The 17,500-nt window shown below is 38.7% G+C and overlaps 1 protein-coding gene across 6 annotated transcripts in view; it reads right to left on the reverse strand.

Moving 5' to 3' along the window:
• ncam2a (neural cell adhesion molecule 2a) overlaps window positions 1-17,500 on the reverse strand; it is a gene marked incomplete at its 5' end in the record, with an annotated part of 111,007 nt that overhangs the window by 64,410 nt on the left and 29,097 nt on the right. For all 6 annotated transcript variants that reach the window (NM_001442002.1, NM_001442003.1, NM_001076744.2 and 3 more), the window contains 2 exon segments: window positions 2,708-2,851; window positions 12,451-12,657. In NM_001442002.1, coding sequence (NP_001428931.1) covers window positions 2,708-2,851; window positions 12,451-12,657 — 351 coding nt within the window.

The raw sequence follows: 17,500 nt of genomic DNA on the forward strand, positions 1-17,500 counted from the left end.
TTGTGATATTTTAGGTGGTTACGAGTGTGTTGCAATGCAGTTGTTGTGTTATTTTAGATGTTTACGAGTGTGTTGTAATGCAGTTGTGATATTTTAGGTGGTTACTAGTGTGTTGTAATGCAGTTGTTGTCATATTTTAGGTGGTTACTGGTGTGTTGCAATGCAGTTGTTGTGATATTTTAGGTGGTTACTAGTGTGTTGCAATGCAGTTGTTGTGATATTTTAGGTGGTTACTAGTGTGTCGCAATGCAGTTGTTGTCATATTTTAGGTGGTTACTAGTGTGTTGTAATGCAGTTGTGATATTTTAGGTGGTTACTATTGTGTTGCAATGCAGTTGTTGTCATATTTTAGGTGGTTACTAGTGTGTTGCAATGCAGTTGTTGTGATATTTTAGGTGGTTACTAGTGTGTTGTAATGCAGTTGTGATATTTTAGGTGGTTACTAGTGTGTTGCAATGCAGTTGTTGTGATATTTTAAGTGGTTACTGGTGTGTTGCAATGCAGTTGTTGTCATATTTTAGGTGGTTACTAGTGTGTTGCAATGCAGTTGTGATATTTTAGGTGGTTACTAGTGTGTTGCAATGCAGTTGTTGTCATATTTTAGGTGGTTACTAGTGTGTCGCAATGCAGTTGTTGTCATATTTTAGGTGGTTACTAGTGTGTTGCAATGCAGTTGTTGTGATATTTTAGGTGGTTACTAGTGTGTCGCAATGCAGTTGTTGTCATATTTTAGGTGGTTACTAGTGTGTTGCAATGCAGTTGTTGTGATATTTTAGGTGGTTACTAGTGTGTCGCAATGCAGTTGTTGTCATATTTTAGGTGGTTACTAGTGTGTTGCAATGCAGTTGTTGTCATATTTTAGGTGGTTACTAGTGTGTTGCAATGCAGTTGTTGTCATATTTTAGGTGGTTACTAGTGTGTTGTAATGCAGTTGTGATATTTTAGGTGGTTACTAGTGTGTCGCAATGCAGTTGTTGTCATATTTTAGGTGGTTACTAGTGTGTTGTAATGCAGTTGTGATATTTTAGGTGGTTACTATTGTGTTGCAATGCAGTTGTTGTGATATTTTAAGTGGTTACTGGTGTGTTGCAATGCAGTTACTAAGGCTTTCGCAAGTCTAAATTGTTACGGTTGTGTGTGTCGCCATGGAGTTGATAAGTTTTCCAAGTAGCTGATGTTCACTAAGGAGTTCTGAAGGTTCCCATACTGTTGCTAGGGTGTTTTATCTTACAGCCTGAGACAGACAGACTAATTCCTACAGTATATGACAGAAATCACATGAGCTCAATAGTGCATGATACAGCTGCAATGCAATACTGAGTGTTCAAACTGTAACCTTTGAGAAACAGTAATAGTGGCACTGATGCTTCCTTTAGCAAATAGCAGTAATAAAAAATGGATTTGAGTCTGCGCCAACCAGCATTTCACACGTCTCGGATTCTGCAGATTGATCACTAAACTAAAACCACCCGGCAGAGGGTTTCTGAGAGAAGTTAAACTCATTCTGTTGCGTTTAAAGCCTTTGATAGAAATACAGTCCTCAGAGCAGCGAAAGGGAAAAAAAAGCAGAGGATTTAATCAACAGACTCCTTTTTCATCAGAGCGCAATAATAGGAAAATATTATCATCAATCCTCAAAACTACTTCTGCTTCACTTTCAAGGACATTCGCTAAATGAAACACCTTCAGGATTACAGGCTTCCTTTCTCTTTTTGTCTTCCCTCGCTGATAAACACACACCTCTCCTCTTCTCATCCAGGAGAGATATTTATAACCGGCTGCCTAATTACAATAAAAATAATCAAATCTCCATCTTTTAATCTCCCAGGCTGGAAGGTGCAGATAGCTTGTCAAAGTTCTGCCTTTGAATTACAATTAAGGGTTTGAGACGTTAAAAAAAAGGCAGAAGTTTTAATTCCCTCAGCACTGAAGGAGCCTTGCATTACACAGGATTAAACCGCTCAGCTGTGTATGCGCTTTATAGCCACTTGCATGAATTATACTGTTTTCAGTGTGTTGTGTAATATCATTGTGCCGGCTGTAGCCAAAGTACAGCAGCAAACTTCCCTGAGTATTAGACAATCCTACACTCTAAACCCTGATGCTGTCATTACTAAAGACATTAAGGTATAATTGAGTTAACATTACTAAAAAATACCAAGTTTTGTAATATAATGTGATGTGTTTTTATATAGTGCATTTATTGTGTTTGGCCATACACCCGAAGCCCTTCACAATCATGAGGAGGGGTCCCTGTACACCACCACAAGTGTGCAGCTCCACTTGGATGATGCAACGGCAGCCTCAGGTCAACAGCGCCAGTGCTTCACCACACACCAGATATAGGTGGAGTGGAGAGACAGTGATAGAGCCAATTCAGAGGATGGGGATGATTAGGAGGCTATGATGGGTAAGGGCTGAGAGGGAATTTGGCCAGCCCTGCTGAAAAATCCAGCTTAAACCAGCCTAGGATGGTTGGCTGGTTTTAGCTGGTTAACTAGCCTGCTTTTAGAAGGGTTCTGGCCACTTCCAGGGTGGAAAGTGACCATCTAAAACCATCTAAAATCAGCTTGACCATCAAGGTTTAAGCTGGACATAACTGGTTTGGGCTGGGCTCCCAGCCTGGCAGGTCAAGCTGGTTTTAGCTGGTCATCTGTTGAATCAGAAGCTGATCATCATATGAATGCATCAGTGTGTCTGTGCTTACTGTTGGGCTCAGATGTGATTTCCCTGTTCTTGTAGAACCAGGATACGGCCGGGACAGGAGAGCTGATGACGTCACACACCACTTCAGCATCGTCACCCTGACGAAACTCCTGCGGCGTCTTGACCTCGCGGAACGTCAGCTTCTCTGTGAGCACACACGCATGCACACACACACACACACACACACACACACACACACACACACACACACACACACACACACACACACACAGTGAGAAATTAATCAGCTGTGCTTATGCTTACTCAAATCCTGCAATTGAAAGCCGAGGCCGTGTTTCCAGATAAAGATGCATTTTGACTCTTAAAGGGACAGTCCACTCAAATATGATCATTTAGTACTCATTATTTAATCTTCTTTATGTGATTTTATTTTACACACTTTATTACAATGTACAATTAATGCTTTAATCAAACCACTATTTAAAACTCAATTAAAACAAAAATAAAACTATCTCTACTTCATGAACAATGTTCGTCCCGAAGTTATACAAACCCAGCAGTTTATTTTAAGAGGTAGCAATGTTTTCTTTTGGCCATTTCCACTGAGTGGTACGGTACGGTACGGTTCGATTTGGTACGCTTTTATGGCTGTTTCCACTGTCAAAAAGCGTACCGAATCAAACCGTACCGTACCACTTTTTCGGCACCCTTTCAAAAGGGTCCCAAACACAAGAAACTGTACCAAAAGGCGGAGCTAGACGCGCAGCTGAACGCTATTGGTTTACAGAGATCCATCATTCGCTTACGCAACAAGCCAGAATGAAAACAAATGACCCGCCATGTTTGAAATACACAGCGAGAGATTACAGTGGAATTATATATACATATAATGGTCGATCCGGGCTCAAACAAACCTTGCCGTCGTCTTGATGAACGGCCACAAAGCATGGAGTAGAGCAGAATCTTCCCTGTGCCTCGTAGTTTTTTACGAGCCAGTCTGAGGAGCGAGCGGTTTCGCTTTCTTGCTTGCGCTCGCCTATATCTGTATAAATAACAAACTTCTTGAGCTGATGATAATCACGTGCGCTTGATTATTTACAAGCTTTGGAAACCCGATCCAGTGAGAAGCTGACAAATGCGAGAATGACACATTCCGAAAAGGATAAACGTGAGAGTGGAGTGCGGGAAAAAAGGAGCACGTTATTTCTTCAGCAAGCGTGAACAAACTGCCTTGTTTTATTCTTTATTATCACCTTTTGGACTATTATGAACTGGGAATGATGGAATGACTCTCTAACAGAGGCTGCATGTGCTGCTGAAGATTACAGACACAGATGAGAGGTTTACACTGACTGTAGGCTATACTTTGTGTTGTTTTGAACCTAATTAAGGATGAAATGTCTGCTGTGTGTAGTTTTTCTGTAGTTGATAACATATCGAAGACTGTAAGGGTCTGTACATGTTCATATATGTTCATTTAGGCCATGAAAGCCCCTCGTTTCAGCAGGGTGTTTTCACACCTGTACTTTGGAAAAAGTCAGAAAAGTGGGCGTGTCCAGCTCTGTTTAGGGGGGAGTGTCGGAGGAAGAAAAGAGGCTTGGTGTGGGAGTGTCTATTTGGGCACGCGCGAGTTTCAGAGTCAAAACACACACCCACAGCGGACAATGTGACTGTGTTTACATGGACATCTGTAGTCGAATTATTTGCCAAATTATTAAATGCTGGACTTTAACTGCAGTTTGGCTCTTTCATTCAGGGAATTCATTCATGCCCCTCGCGACAAACGAGATATTTGATTGGAGGAACTGCTCTAAGCGTGTATTTTTCATGCAATGTTTGATACCGCACGGCGAATGAGAGAAAAAAAACTCAGCATTTCCTGGAAACTTAGATGCACACGGCAGGTAGTGTCAGAAAGCCGCGTGTGTTATTCCGGTCACAAAATCCTACACGAGGTTATAGTTTGGTTGTAGTGCTAACTTGTTTACACTCGGTGCAATAGTTTTTTCGATACGAAAAAAATACGACCTGAATAAACAAAGAGCACTGGTCGCTCACTTACCAAATCTGTAGAGACAGGACAATCACCAGCAACTAGAGCCGCGTCTTTATTAAGAGAAGACCACATGCGAATCCGGATCTCAGCGTTTGCAGATGAGAACAGCTCTCAGGTAAACAATAATCCTCCTTAGACACGTAAGTTATTGTTGTCGAGCGTCGCGTACACTGTTAATCCACACGTGACTCCAGCTGAGCTCTCACAGAGAGAAAATGAAAACAAAACTTCACTGCAGCAAACTATAAAAGCAACACTTCACGCTTGTTTTGCCAACACAATGTGGCGTCTCTGTCATCTAAACACTGACAGTAATGAATATTAATGAAGTTGCACAATAGAGCGCGCTGATTGGTTTGAACCAACCTTTACTCATGCATTAACGCAGCAGGCTGTAAGACGTAGTAAGACACACTCTGGCACAGACGTCCAGTCTGCACGCTGGAATACACGCTATTATGTCATGACCGTGACGCAGCTTCAAAAATTAGTTTCAAACCGGAAGTACGAATTTGCTTAAAATAACGCAAAAACAACCAATTTACACTTCTTAGTGAAATATAGGTGTCCTAATAGTGTTTTTAGCAGTGTGGGACACATATACCACTGTCAACAGCTCAACACATGTGTTCTGGTGTTTCGTGACCCTTTAACATAACTGCAGACATTACAGTAGGCTATTTCGCGCTGAATCACTGATCTGCAGTTATAATGAACTCCTGTTCATAGAAAAGTTAGTAATAAACATTTATACAGAAGTAAAGCGTCTGTTTTGTGAGAAGTATTTTCATATATGTAAGCGACCCGTACAGCTTTATTGTAGACATTTCCTCGAGCGAGAATGATGCGACTGAAACGTTCTGTCATACACCACGCCCACCAAAAGGGCACCCTTGGAAGTGGAAACGCAAGCCTGATAAAGGTGACCCGTACCGACCCGAACCGTACCGGTTTCCAGTGGAAACGAGCCATTTGAGTATGTTGTAAAAAATTGATGCCATTGGAACTATTAGTAATTTTTTTAGTTGATGCATTAAAAAAACAACTGCATCTGTTAATTAAAATAAAATCATTGTTGCCTGAGGCACAAATAAAAACTATTTTAACTATTAAAAACGAACTCCAGATCAATTCCAAAGGCAACATTTCTCATTCATTCTTCATTGCTGTCCAGACTAATATGGCAGCTCTATACAGTCATTTGTGTGTGTTTATTTCTCAGCATTCCTCCTGTGAACATGTACCTCTCTGAAACCAGCTTGATTCCTCACAGAAGCGCTTCTCTAATGACTCAGAGTGTAATGACGAATGAATCAAGCTGTTTCAGTGGCTAATCAAACTGATTATTTTCCGTCCTCGTCTCAGCATGCTTTGAATATAATAGCATTCATGGCTCGGCTCTCCAGTAAGCGTGCCTGTAAACAGAGTGAATCTCTGTGCTGTTTTTCTCTAGTGAGTCTGATCATTTGGCTGGAGCTCTGAGGTCAGGCCAGAGCGTCACACTGGGCCTGCTTTCCACATAGACACTATTACACACATACAGTGAGGAAAATAAGTATTGAACACGTTGTCATGTTTTGTTTCTGAGAGTAAGACTTCTAAAAGACATGGGAATAAACCAGATTTTGGTAAAACCCAAACAATACAAACATAAAAATGAAACAAAACAATCTGACAATGAGTTCTGTGTAGTAGAAAGAGCTAACCTACTGAAATGTATTCAACACTATACATTAAAGGCTTGCTTGGTGCTGTCAATTTAAAGACGCTTCTCATATGGAGAATGAAGTCTCAAGCATTGCTTAGTTGTGAGTTTCTCACAGACTTCAACAGAGTGTCCAAATCTTGATGCTTCTGTGGGTCTCGTCTATCAAATCTGAGCTCTATTCTGTATTCTCTATTGGATTCGGGTCAGGTGATGGGCTGGGCCATTCTACAGCTTGATTTTCTTTCTCTGAAAGCATCCTTGGCTGTGTCTGGATCATTGTCTTGCTGAAATGGTTTGATCTTCATCCTTCTGCTGATGTAGATGTTGGACTGAAGCAGCTGATATTCATTCACACTGAGGAAGAGGCTTACTAAAGAACTACTGAGAGATTCCAGCTGCTGTCTGGGCTTTCACTGCCCAACTACACCTCCCTTTCTTCATGTGTTCAACACTTTTTCCCTGCGTCATTTCATTTCAATACACATAACTTCATTTCTAAGCTAATTAGATTTATTTTCTTTGCGTATATGGATTTCTTTGGTTGTTACTAACATAATATTTCAAGTCAATCCCTTTAGAAAGATGTTTTCTGAGAAAAATGCTGACGTGTTCAATGCTTATTTCCCTACTGTACATTCAGCATTTAAAAACGCTGAAGATTTTCAGCTTAAAGACAAACTGTTCAGACAGACTGAAGGCCATCTGACTGAAACATTCCAGTGTTTTCATTTCAGAGCAAAAGAAATGAGCCGATTCCTTCAATTTAGTCAATGACATCGCTGCTACGTTGTGCATTAATCTTCATAAAAATATCCTAAAATAAGGATCCCATAATGTAATAAAGCTTTTATAGAAAAGTAGTACAGAACATTCAGTCAACAGTTCTTACAAAAAAAGATTATATACTTTCATATAGGACCATTTGAATAATCTGAAACTGCTATAGAGATGCTTTGTGCAAAAGAATGGATGCTCAAGGATCTTCATGGCATTATTGATATCAATACACACTCTTTGTTATATGGTTATATCTTTGTTATTTGTTGAATGGTATATTACAATACGAAAACCTTGTAATAAACTGCAGCACATTTTCTGGTATTTTACAGGCTTATTTCTCTAGATATTATTTATTATATTATATAATTTCAAACTGCTAAGATGTCACTAGAATTCACTTTATTAGACTGTAGACTAGGCATGGGATGATAACCATTGTTTATATTCTCTCTCTCTCTCTCTCTCTCTCTCTATATATATATATATATATATATATATATATATATATATATATATATATATATATAAACTGCTAAAATGTCATTAGAATTCACTTTATTAAACTGTAGAGTAGGCATGGGATGATAACCGTTTTCAAGGTATAGCGCGGTTTGGAAAAGTCAAGGTTTTAAAACTGCCAACATTTTCTGCTATATCGTTCCCAATGTATGTGTAAGATTTATTTATTTAGTTTTTTTTGTTTGTTTTTAGGACAGTAGTAAAGATACTATATTAAAAGATGCTATTTTAAAATGTAAAGAAATCTGTTCTTTAGAAACTAATGAGGATAATGATTCATTTGAATTATTTATCCTGACATGTTCACTGCTCCAAAATATCTTAAATCTTTCAAAAAATAAAATTTTTATTTAAAATAAATATTTTGTGTTCAAAGAGGAAAAATGTTGTTGTTTTTTTACCCAGACATTTAAAAAGAATTTATTTTAGAGCAGTACAATACCGTGATCCCTTGATATTTTTATTCAAGGTTATCATACTTTCAGAATCTTATCCCGGCCCATGCCTACTGTAGAGTTGAAGGGTGTACTCCCCACTAGGCATGATTGCAACCCAAGCTCATTCTGGAAACGTAGCCCCGCGGACGTTTCTGGAGACCGCGATTTACGTGGCCGGAAGTACGTAAGGCCGCGTTTAGTTTTTTTTAAACGAACACTGCGGAGCGGTGTGGCGCCGCTCCGCCCCTCCTCTTCGCGCTCTCCAGCCGAAGGCTTGCCTCCGAGTGGAGGGCTTTGCCGATGCAACCAGTTTGTCCGCTTAGCTCACAGCGTTGCGTCGGCGGAGCGGAGGCCCCGGAGGAGGAGGAGGTGGAGGAGGAGCCGGCCGCGGGGACGAAGACCAGGATCGAGTCCGGGGAACAGCGATTCCGGTAATTAGGTAAGACAAAAAACGGAATCCGAAAAATAAGGGTGAGAACGCGGTGGGATCCGAAAACGCGGTCGAAATCGAAAACGTGGGCTTTTGCTTTTTTTTTTCTGGACAGCTTTTGCTAACCGTCGCCCGGGTTTAGGGAAGGAGGAGGAGGAAGAGGAGGGCAGCTGAGTCGGCCGATCCGGTGGCTTTTCGCGCGAGAACGGCGCGCGTTCCCGAGAGGCGCCCGAGATGCAAAAAAACGCGCACAGCAACCTCTCGCGGATCCGCGAAAAATAAAAACCGCTGGAATATGTACCTCCCGGGATGTAAATCGCGGTCCGCAGAAACGTCCGCGGGGCTACGTTTCCACAATGAGCCCGGGTTGCATGGGTCTTGAACCATGCCCAGGAGCACTTGTCTCCACTCCTCTCTCCCCCTCGGCTCACACTCACACTGCAATTTTCGACCCAGACTCATTCTGATTACATACCCTGTATACATTTCTGGAGCTACGTCCCAGGAGTGTTTTTTTTTTTTGTAGTTTTTGTTTTTCGTGAATCCACCAGAGGCTGCTGCAGCCAACTGATTGGACCGATTCCCCCACCCACCCTTTTCCCTAAACCCAACCAATAGTGTTTTCAATAGCCGTGATTGACCAGCGCTCCCTGCCATCCCTAAACTCAATCGACAGTATTTTCAAAAGCAAGAAAAGGAAAAGCCCCCTGATTTTTACCATGTTTTCAGATTTGTCCACATTCTCACCCTGTTATTTACTTGTTTTTTATTTATTTTTTTAGCTTTTGTTTTACCTACGTTCTTGAACCCTTCTGCACTGGACTCGAACCCTGTTGTCGCAGTCAACTCAACTCTGCATCTCAAATCCGCTGACGTACCATAAGTGGTCAACTGGTAAGCGAGAAAATGAACAGCGTCATAACATCCCCGTAGCGTTTATCTTAAAGATGAAATGCAGTCATAAGTAGCTTTGGCTACATATTTTGCGCTCTCCAGAAATGTATACAGGGCTACACTTTCAGAACGAGTCTATGCTGGCAACCTTCAGAACCTGAGCACACTTACGTCACCGATATGACTGTTCAGTTTAACAGAAGAGAAGCACTCCAGCCTCCGTACAGTGGAGATTACTTTTGTTATACTGTTTTGTGTTATTTTAAGTTGTTTGGGATGCAGTGACACACAGTCTTCCTGAGCAGAACCACAACTTTTGACTTTTTTCATAACGGAGGTTTGCTGAAGGTGCAGCTGTCGTGCAGTGAGGGGTTTGCAGCTTTAATAAACCATGACAGCTCACGTTCATTGAAAAGAATGATTAATACATGCATATGAAACAGGCCCTTAAAAGTGACGTCGCATCTTCAGTTCTGGGATCAGGTGCACTTTGCACTCACAAAGCCCAACCAAACCACGATATGACTCACCTCTTCCAACCGGGCAAGGGCTGGCCAACTTAACTGGACTGGAGCACTCACACTTGTCAAACAAACCGGAAAATAGGTGTCAAACATGCCTGAGTACAGTTCAGACAGCCTAGTGCGAGTACACCCAAATTTTCAACATCAAAAGTGGACAGAACAGAGATTAGCATCCCATAATGCAATTCACAACCGCAAATAAACAGAAAACACTTATATGGAAGCTGTTCATTAACAGATATTTTTACAGTGCACAGTTTAAGGATATAAGACTGGACAAAGCATTTTCTCTATTATAAATTGCAGTCTGACTAATGCTTGTGTTCCTTTGAGGCTTCAGCATGCAGTTGTTCAACCTCTTCTAAAATAAACTCGGTTATATCCTATTTTAATGAAAAATTAAGTTGATAAATTTCAGTCTGGTTTCATAGCACAGAATCAGCATTTCCGAGGGCAGCTAATGTCCTTTAATTAAAAGTTGACTCCTGCAGTGTTGCTTTAGTTCTGTTGGATTTCATATACAGTATACCACATGCAAGTAACTGCCCTAAGTTTACTTTTATTCCTTAAAACAGAGGCCTTTTCCATTACAATCATTCATTTTCTGTCTGCTTAGTCTCTATTTCAGAGGTCGCCACAGCGGAATGAACCGCCAACTATTCCAGCATATGTTTTACACAGTGGATGCCCATTCAGCTGCAACCCAGTACTTGGAAACACCCATACACACTCATTCACACACACACACACACACACACACACACACACACTGATACACTATGGCCAATTTAGTTCATCTATTGTGTTTGGACTATGGGGGAAACCAGAGGACACGGAGGAAACCCACGCCAACATGGGGAGAACACGCAAACTCCACACAGAAACACCAACTGACCCAGCCGGGACATTAAAATCAGATGCTTTTAACTATTCATAGCTTCTGTTATCTGTGAGGCACCCCAGGGTTCTACTTTGGGATCGTTATTATTCTCATTATGAACGTTTCCTCTTGGATCTCCTGAATGCAGTATTTCATGTATTTGTTTTATACAGATGACACCCAGATGGAATGAGTGTGTATGAATGTTTCCCAGTGATAGGCTGCAGCTGGAAGGGCATCCACTGCAAAAAACATATGCCGGATAAGTTGGCGGTTCATTCCGCTGTGGTGAGCCCTGATAAATAAAGAGACTAGGCCAAAAAGAAAATGAATGAATGAATGAATGAATGAATGAATGAATGAATGAATGAATGAATGAATGAAAACCCAGATGTATTCGTCTCTAAATAATGGAGATGACATTATTTTTTTAAAAAGCTTTCGCAATGCATGATGAATAATAATATTCGCCAGTTTAAACAGGAAAAGAGGAGCTCTTACAGTTTACGGCCCTTATGTCATATGATCTAGCTGCAGTATACAGGTAAAGTGAGAATTATTACCCCCCAATCCCCCCCCACGCCCCTGTATATTTTTTATCCCTAATTTCTGTTAAACAGAAAGGTTTTTTTCTAAACATCACACAACCCAGGCTCTTTCTGATTACGTACTCCTGTATTCATATCTGGAGAGCACCAAATACGTCCCAGGAGATATGTTTTTTTTTTTCGTTTGTTTGCTTTCATGAATCCTCTGTGTACGCTTTTTTCAGATCTCAAATTTCTCTTCGCACCTGCTGTTCTCACGTAAATCTAGCAGAGACTGTTGACTGACTGATCGACCCATGACCATGCCCACCCCCTTCCCTAAATCACACAGTCAGTGTTTTAAAAAGCAATGCAGAAAAAGAAAAACCTTCGTGGCTGCCTGATTTTACCACAGTTTCATATTTTACCACGTTCTCACCCAGTTATTTATTTGTTTATTTTATTTTTTTGGCTTTTGCATTTTGTTTTCAGGATTAGTTCTTTGCCGGATTCTCGTACCCCGTCGTCGTGGTCAACTCCAGCGCTAATGGTAAGCTGGTAAAAATAGGAAAGTTGTCCACATGCAGGTGATCGGTCAGCTGATATGCTTGAAAAGGAACAGCGTCATCCCACCCCATGGCGTTTCTTTTAAAGACAAAATGCAGCCATACATACCTCTGGCTACATAATTCACGATCTCATCTCCAGAAATGTATACAGGGGTTCGCTTTCAGAATGAGCCTATGTTGACATAATAGACTTGTTCTGGAGACAATCCAAAACTAATATTGCTTAAAGGCGCTAAAAATACAGACCCTAAAATGGCTTTAAAACAATTAAAAACTGCTTTTATTCTGGCCGAAATAAAACAAATAAGACTTTCACCAGAAGAACAAATATTAGAGTAAATACTGTGAGAAACTCCTAAATCTGTTCAACATCTTGGGAAATATTTGAGAAAGAAACTGTGACCTATCTGTTATTGGCACTGATGCTAGCTGATAGTATAGTATAAAACAGCAACTCACGGTAAATCTCCAGCACCACTGTGGCTTCTTGACTCTGTCCTTTAGCATCCGCAGCCTGGCATCGGTATATCCCAGCATCCTCTATGATGGCGTTATAGATGGTTAGCCTGGACCGAACGCCCTCGGTATGAACAATCACTCGCTCGTTTGAGATGATCCGCTCGCCTTGAGGACTGAACCAGTTTATGCTAACCGGCTCACCGATGGCTGAACAGTAAACACAGAATAAACACACAATTATAGTTAGCAACACCATTCATTCATTCATTCATTCATTCATTTATTCATTCATTAAATGATTCATTCATTCATTCATTCATTCATTCATTCATTCATTCATTCATTAAATCATTCATTCATTCATTCATTCATTCATTCATTCATCCATTCATTTATTCATCCATTCATTCAATTATTCATTCATTCATTCATTCATTCATTCATTCACCCATCCATTCATTCAATTATTCATTCATTCATTAATTCATTCGTTCGTCCGTCCGTTCATTCATTCATTCATTCATTCATTCATTCATTCATTCATTCATTCATTCATTCATCCATCCATTCATTTATTCATCCATTCATTCAATTATTCATTCATTCATTCACCCATCCATTCATTCAATTATTCATTCATTCATTCATTCATTTGTTCGTTCGTCCATCCGTCCGTCCGTTCATTCATTCATTCATTCATTCATCCATTCAATTATTCATCCATTCAATTATTCATTCATTCATCCATACATTCATTTGATTATTCCTTCATTCATTAAATTATTCATTCATCCATTCATTTATTCATCCATTCATCCATCCATCCATTTATTCAATTATTTATTCATTCATTCATCCATCCATCCATCCATTAATTTATTCATTCATCCATCAGTCCGTTCGTTCGTTCGTTCGTTCGTTCATTCATTGATTCATTCATTCATTCCTTTATTCATCCATTCATTCATTCATTCATCCATCCATTCATTTATTCATCCATTCATTCAATTATTCATTCATTCATTCACCCATCCATTCATTCAATTATTCATTCATTCATTCATTCATTTGTTCGTTCGTCCATCCGTCCGTCCGTTCATTCATTCATTCATTCATCCATTCAATTATTCATCCATTCAATTATTCATTCATTCATCCATACATTCATTTGATTATTCCTTCATTCATTAAATTATTCATTCATCCATTCATTTATTCATCCATTCATCCATCCATCCATTTATTCAATTATTTATTCATTCATTCATCCATCCATCCATCCATTCATTTATTCATTCATCCATCAGTCCGTTCGTTCGTTCGTTCGTTCGTTCATTCATTGATTCATTCATTGATTCATTCATTCATTCATTCATTCCTTTATTCATCCATCCATCCATTTATCCATCCATCCAGCCATCCATCCATCCATCCATCCATCCATCCATTCATTCATTCATTCATTCATTCATTCATCCATTCACTCACAATTTATAAAACACATTTATTCATAAAAAAACAACCAGGGTTGACCAAACTGCTGTACATGTGACAGATACAACAAATAAAATACACTATACTGAGAACAGATCCATGAAATATACTCAACTACCTCCCTTTCTTCATGTGTTCAATGCATTTTCCAGCGACATTTCATTTTGTTACACAAAACTTCATTTGTAAACTAATCAGATTATTTTATTTGTATATATGGATTATTTTGGTTGCTATCAGGGCAATTTTTGAAAAACTTTTTTGATCCTCTTTGAATGCTGACTTGTGTATATACCGTTAATAAGCTTTTTTTCCTCTTCAAAACTGGTGTTTTACAAAAATGTATTTATACACTGCCTATTTATCAACTACTCATTTGCATCAGGTTTGCACACGCCACTGCTTTACTCCAGCTGTAATTTGTGACGGCTCTTTAGCTCTGGCAGGCAGTGACTTTAATGAAGCGCCACATGGAGAATTAGTGCACACCATATGCAAACGCAGGTGCTCTGGTCTGTGGAGTGGCTCGCTGGAGGTCATAAAGCAGCCGCGTGGGAGTCTGGATTTCTGTACTTCTGGCCTGTGCAATCAGAAGAGTCTGAACTCCCCATGAGAGCTGGAGCCCGGAGCGGCTCACAGATGGAGGAAAGCAGGCGGCCGCGGGGAGATGGTTGTTAGCGGGTTAAAGGGTGATCGTGGAGGGCGAGGAAAGAGATGCATGGACAGAACAGGTGAGGAACCCAGTGGAGTTCAGTCTAGCGGGTTAATTGAGGAGTTTTGTGCTCTTTGCTTCTATGATGCATCACCAGATCAAGGTGGAAGGCATCATGCGGGAGTTTCTACACATTTTCTGCCCTTTGCAGGTTGTTTTTGGTCTTTTCAAGATGTTTTCAGTGAGAAAATTGAGTGCTGAAAATAAGTTTTACCAATTTTTATAGCTCCTTCTATCTGTGGGGTACCTCAGGGTTCTGTTTTGGGACCGTTTTTATTCTGAGTATTTAAGCTTCCACTTGTTTTTCCATTGAAATGTAAAATGTAAAGACTTTTACACTATTTGTAAATTATTAAAAACTGTTTTATTCTTCTATTTTGCTGTCGCAACATATTTAAGGTACAGGGCTGAGGAAAGAGATGCATGGACAGGAGTTTCTACACATTTTATGCTCTTTGCAGGATGTTTTTGGTCTTTTTTAACGTGTTTTCAGTGAAAAAATCGAGTGCTGAAAAGTAGTTTTACCACTTTTTATCATTTGCAGCTCCTGTTATCTTTGGGGTACCTCAGGGTTCTGTTTTGGTATCGTTTTTATTCTGAGTATTATGCTTGGTTAAAAAGCTCTTCATTGAATTTAAATAATGCATTAAATGTTTAACCATGATTAATAAATGTTATACAAGAAGCGCTCGATCATAGTTCATGTAAGTAAATACATTAACACTAATGAAACCTTACTGTGAGTGACTAGTTTAAAGTTAAATAAATACATACATGCATGCACACATATACACTTAATTATGTGCCATTTTAATACTTAAATGAATATATATTTTACAAAGAATGCAAAAGCTGTATTTTTAACACATTTTCACACGCACATTTCAAGTAAATTGTGTTTAATTTACGTAAATAGAGCAAGTCAGTTTTTAATAACACATTCTGCAGTAAGTACACTAATGTTATTGTACTAATAGTATACTTGTAAGTGCACTATGTGCAAATTAACACTTTTCAGTTAATAAAAGTCTCAGGTTTTAAGTGAGGTTTGTGTGAGAAATATACAAGTTGATAATCTCACCATCACACATTTCAGGCGACGCTTAACAGATTTAACAGATTAACATGTCTATTCACTTCAAAAGTCACTCAGACTAGTGTTATACTGCTTTACGGATGCGCGCGCGCATGTGTGTGTGTGTGTGTGTGTGTGTGATTGCTAGTCCCTGATCATGGTATTAAAAAAAAGCATCTGATACAGATGAAAGTAAATAATGATGAATGTTTGGCTAAACTAAAAAGCAAAAGATGGTCATAAAATAAAATAAAATAAAATAAAATAAATAAAATAAAATAAAAAATAAAATAAAAACAAAAATAACAAAATAAAAACAAAACAAATCAAATCAAATAAAAATCTAATCAAATAAAAACTAATAAAAATAAAATAATAAAAAAATCTAATAAAATCAAATAAAATACAAATAAAATAAAATAAAACAAATACAATAAAAAACAAATAAAATTAAAACAACTAAAATTAAAAACAAATAAAAATAAATTAAAAAAATTATAAAATAAAAAAATAATGAAATAAAAAACAAATACAATAAAACAAAAAACAATAAAAGATAAAATACAATACAAATAAAATAAAAACGAATAAAATAAAAAATAAAATAAAATAAAAATAAATTAATGAAAAAAAAATTAAATAAATAAACCATTAAGTACATAAACAAACAAACAAACAAATTAAAAGTAAAAATAAATTAAAAGAAAACACTTATTCACACACACACTCACAAACTACGGCCAATTTAGTTAATCAGTTCCCCTATAGCGCATGTGTTTGGACTGTGGGGGAAACCGGAGCACCCGGAAGAAACCCACGCCAACATGGGGAGAACATGCAAACTCCACACAGAAACACTAACTGACCCTGCCAGGACTCAAACCAGCGACCTTCTTGCTGTGAGGCGACAGTGCCAACCACTGAGCAGAAAAATGTCCATGCAAATCAGTCACTTCTATTGCACATTCAAAGTGAAGCAAACGTCATGTGACCATCACAGAAGAAACCGCATTGATGACCTCAGATAACCTGAGGCGGTTTAGCAGTGAAGTGAGCTTAATGTGATGATGCTCGAGTGTTTCTGTCTTTATGAAATGATTTATTGTGTCTGCAAGTCCCCGGTGGGCTTCAATCACCCCTCTGATCAATTTCTTCCTGCTTGTTTTTCTGTGCTATATATTAATAGAGCGAGACGCGCAGTGAAATTCACCACTGCTGGCATACGGATGATGATGAGAAAAAATCCATCTGTAGTCATGGCAACAGCAGTTCATGCGTGTGGGAAAGCAGACGATGAGGAAGTTATTCACTCGCTGCTGTATACTGTGATCAACAGGTGAAGACAGGTGTGCAGAGAAAATACAGGTAACACTTTAGTTTAAGTATCAACCATTTACTACTGGCTTATTACCTGCATATTATGGAGATATCAACTGTTTATTACACAATATCAATACCTAAACCCAAATACTGTCGTGCTAATGATTAATAAGCTGATAATTAGTAGTCTTTTGAGCTAAAGGTATTAGTTAAATGTTTGTTAATAGCATAGATTGTACATTAAAATAAAGTGTGAAAATCCTGCACACACACACAACCTTGAATACACTTTTAAAACACTTTACATATTAGAACTCTCTTTTTAAATTCAAGCAAATTTTGCATTAAACTTTTGCTGAAATGCAAAAAAAAAAAAAAAAAAAAAACTGTAAAATCAAACAATTAAGCAATAAGAAATAAGTAAAAAAATCAAAATAATTGCAATATAT

This window comes from Danio rerio, chromosome 1 (assembly GCF_052040795.2).
Source record: "Danio rerio strain M-AB ecotype USA chromosome 1, GRCz13ab, whole genome shotgun sequence".
Classification (NCBI taxonomy): Eukaryota; Metazoa; Chordata; class Actinopteri; order Cypriniformes; family Danionidae; genus Danio; species Danio rerio.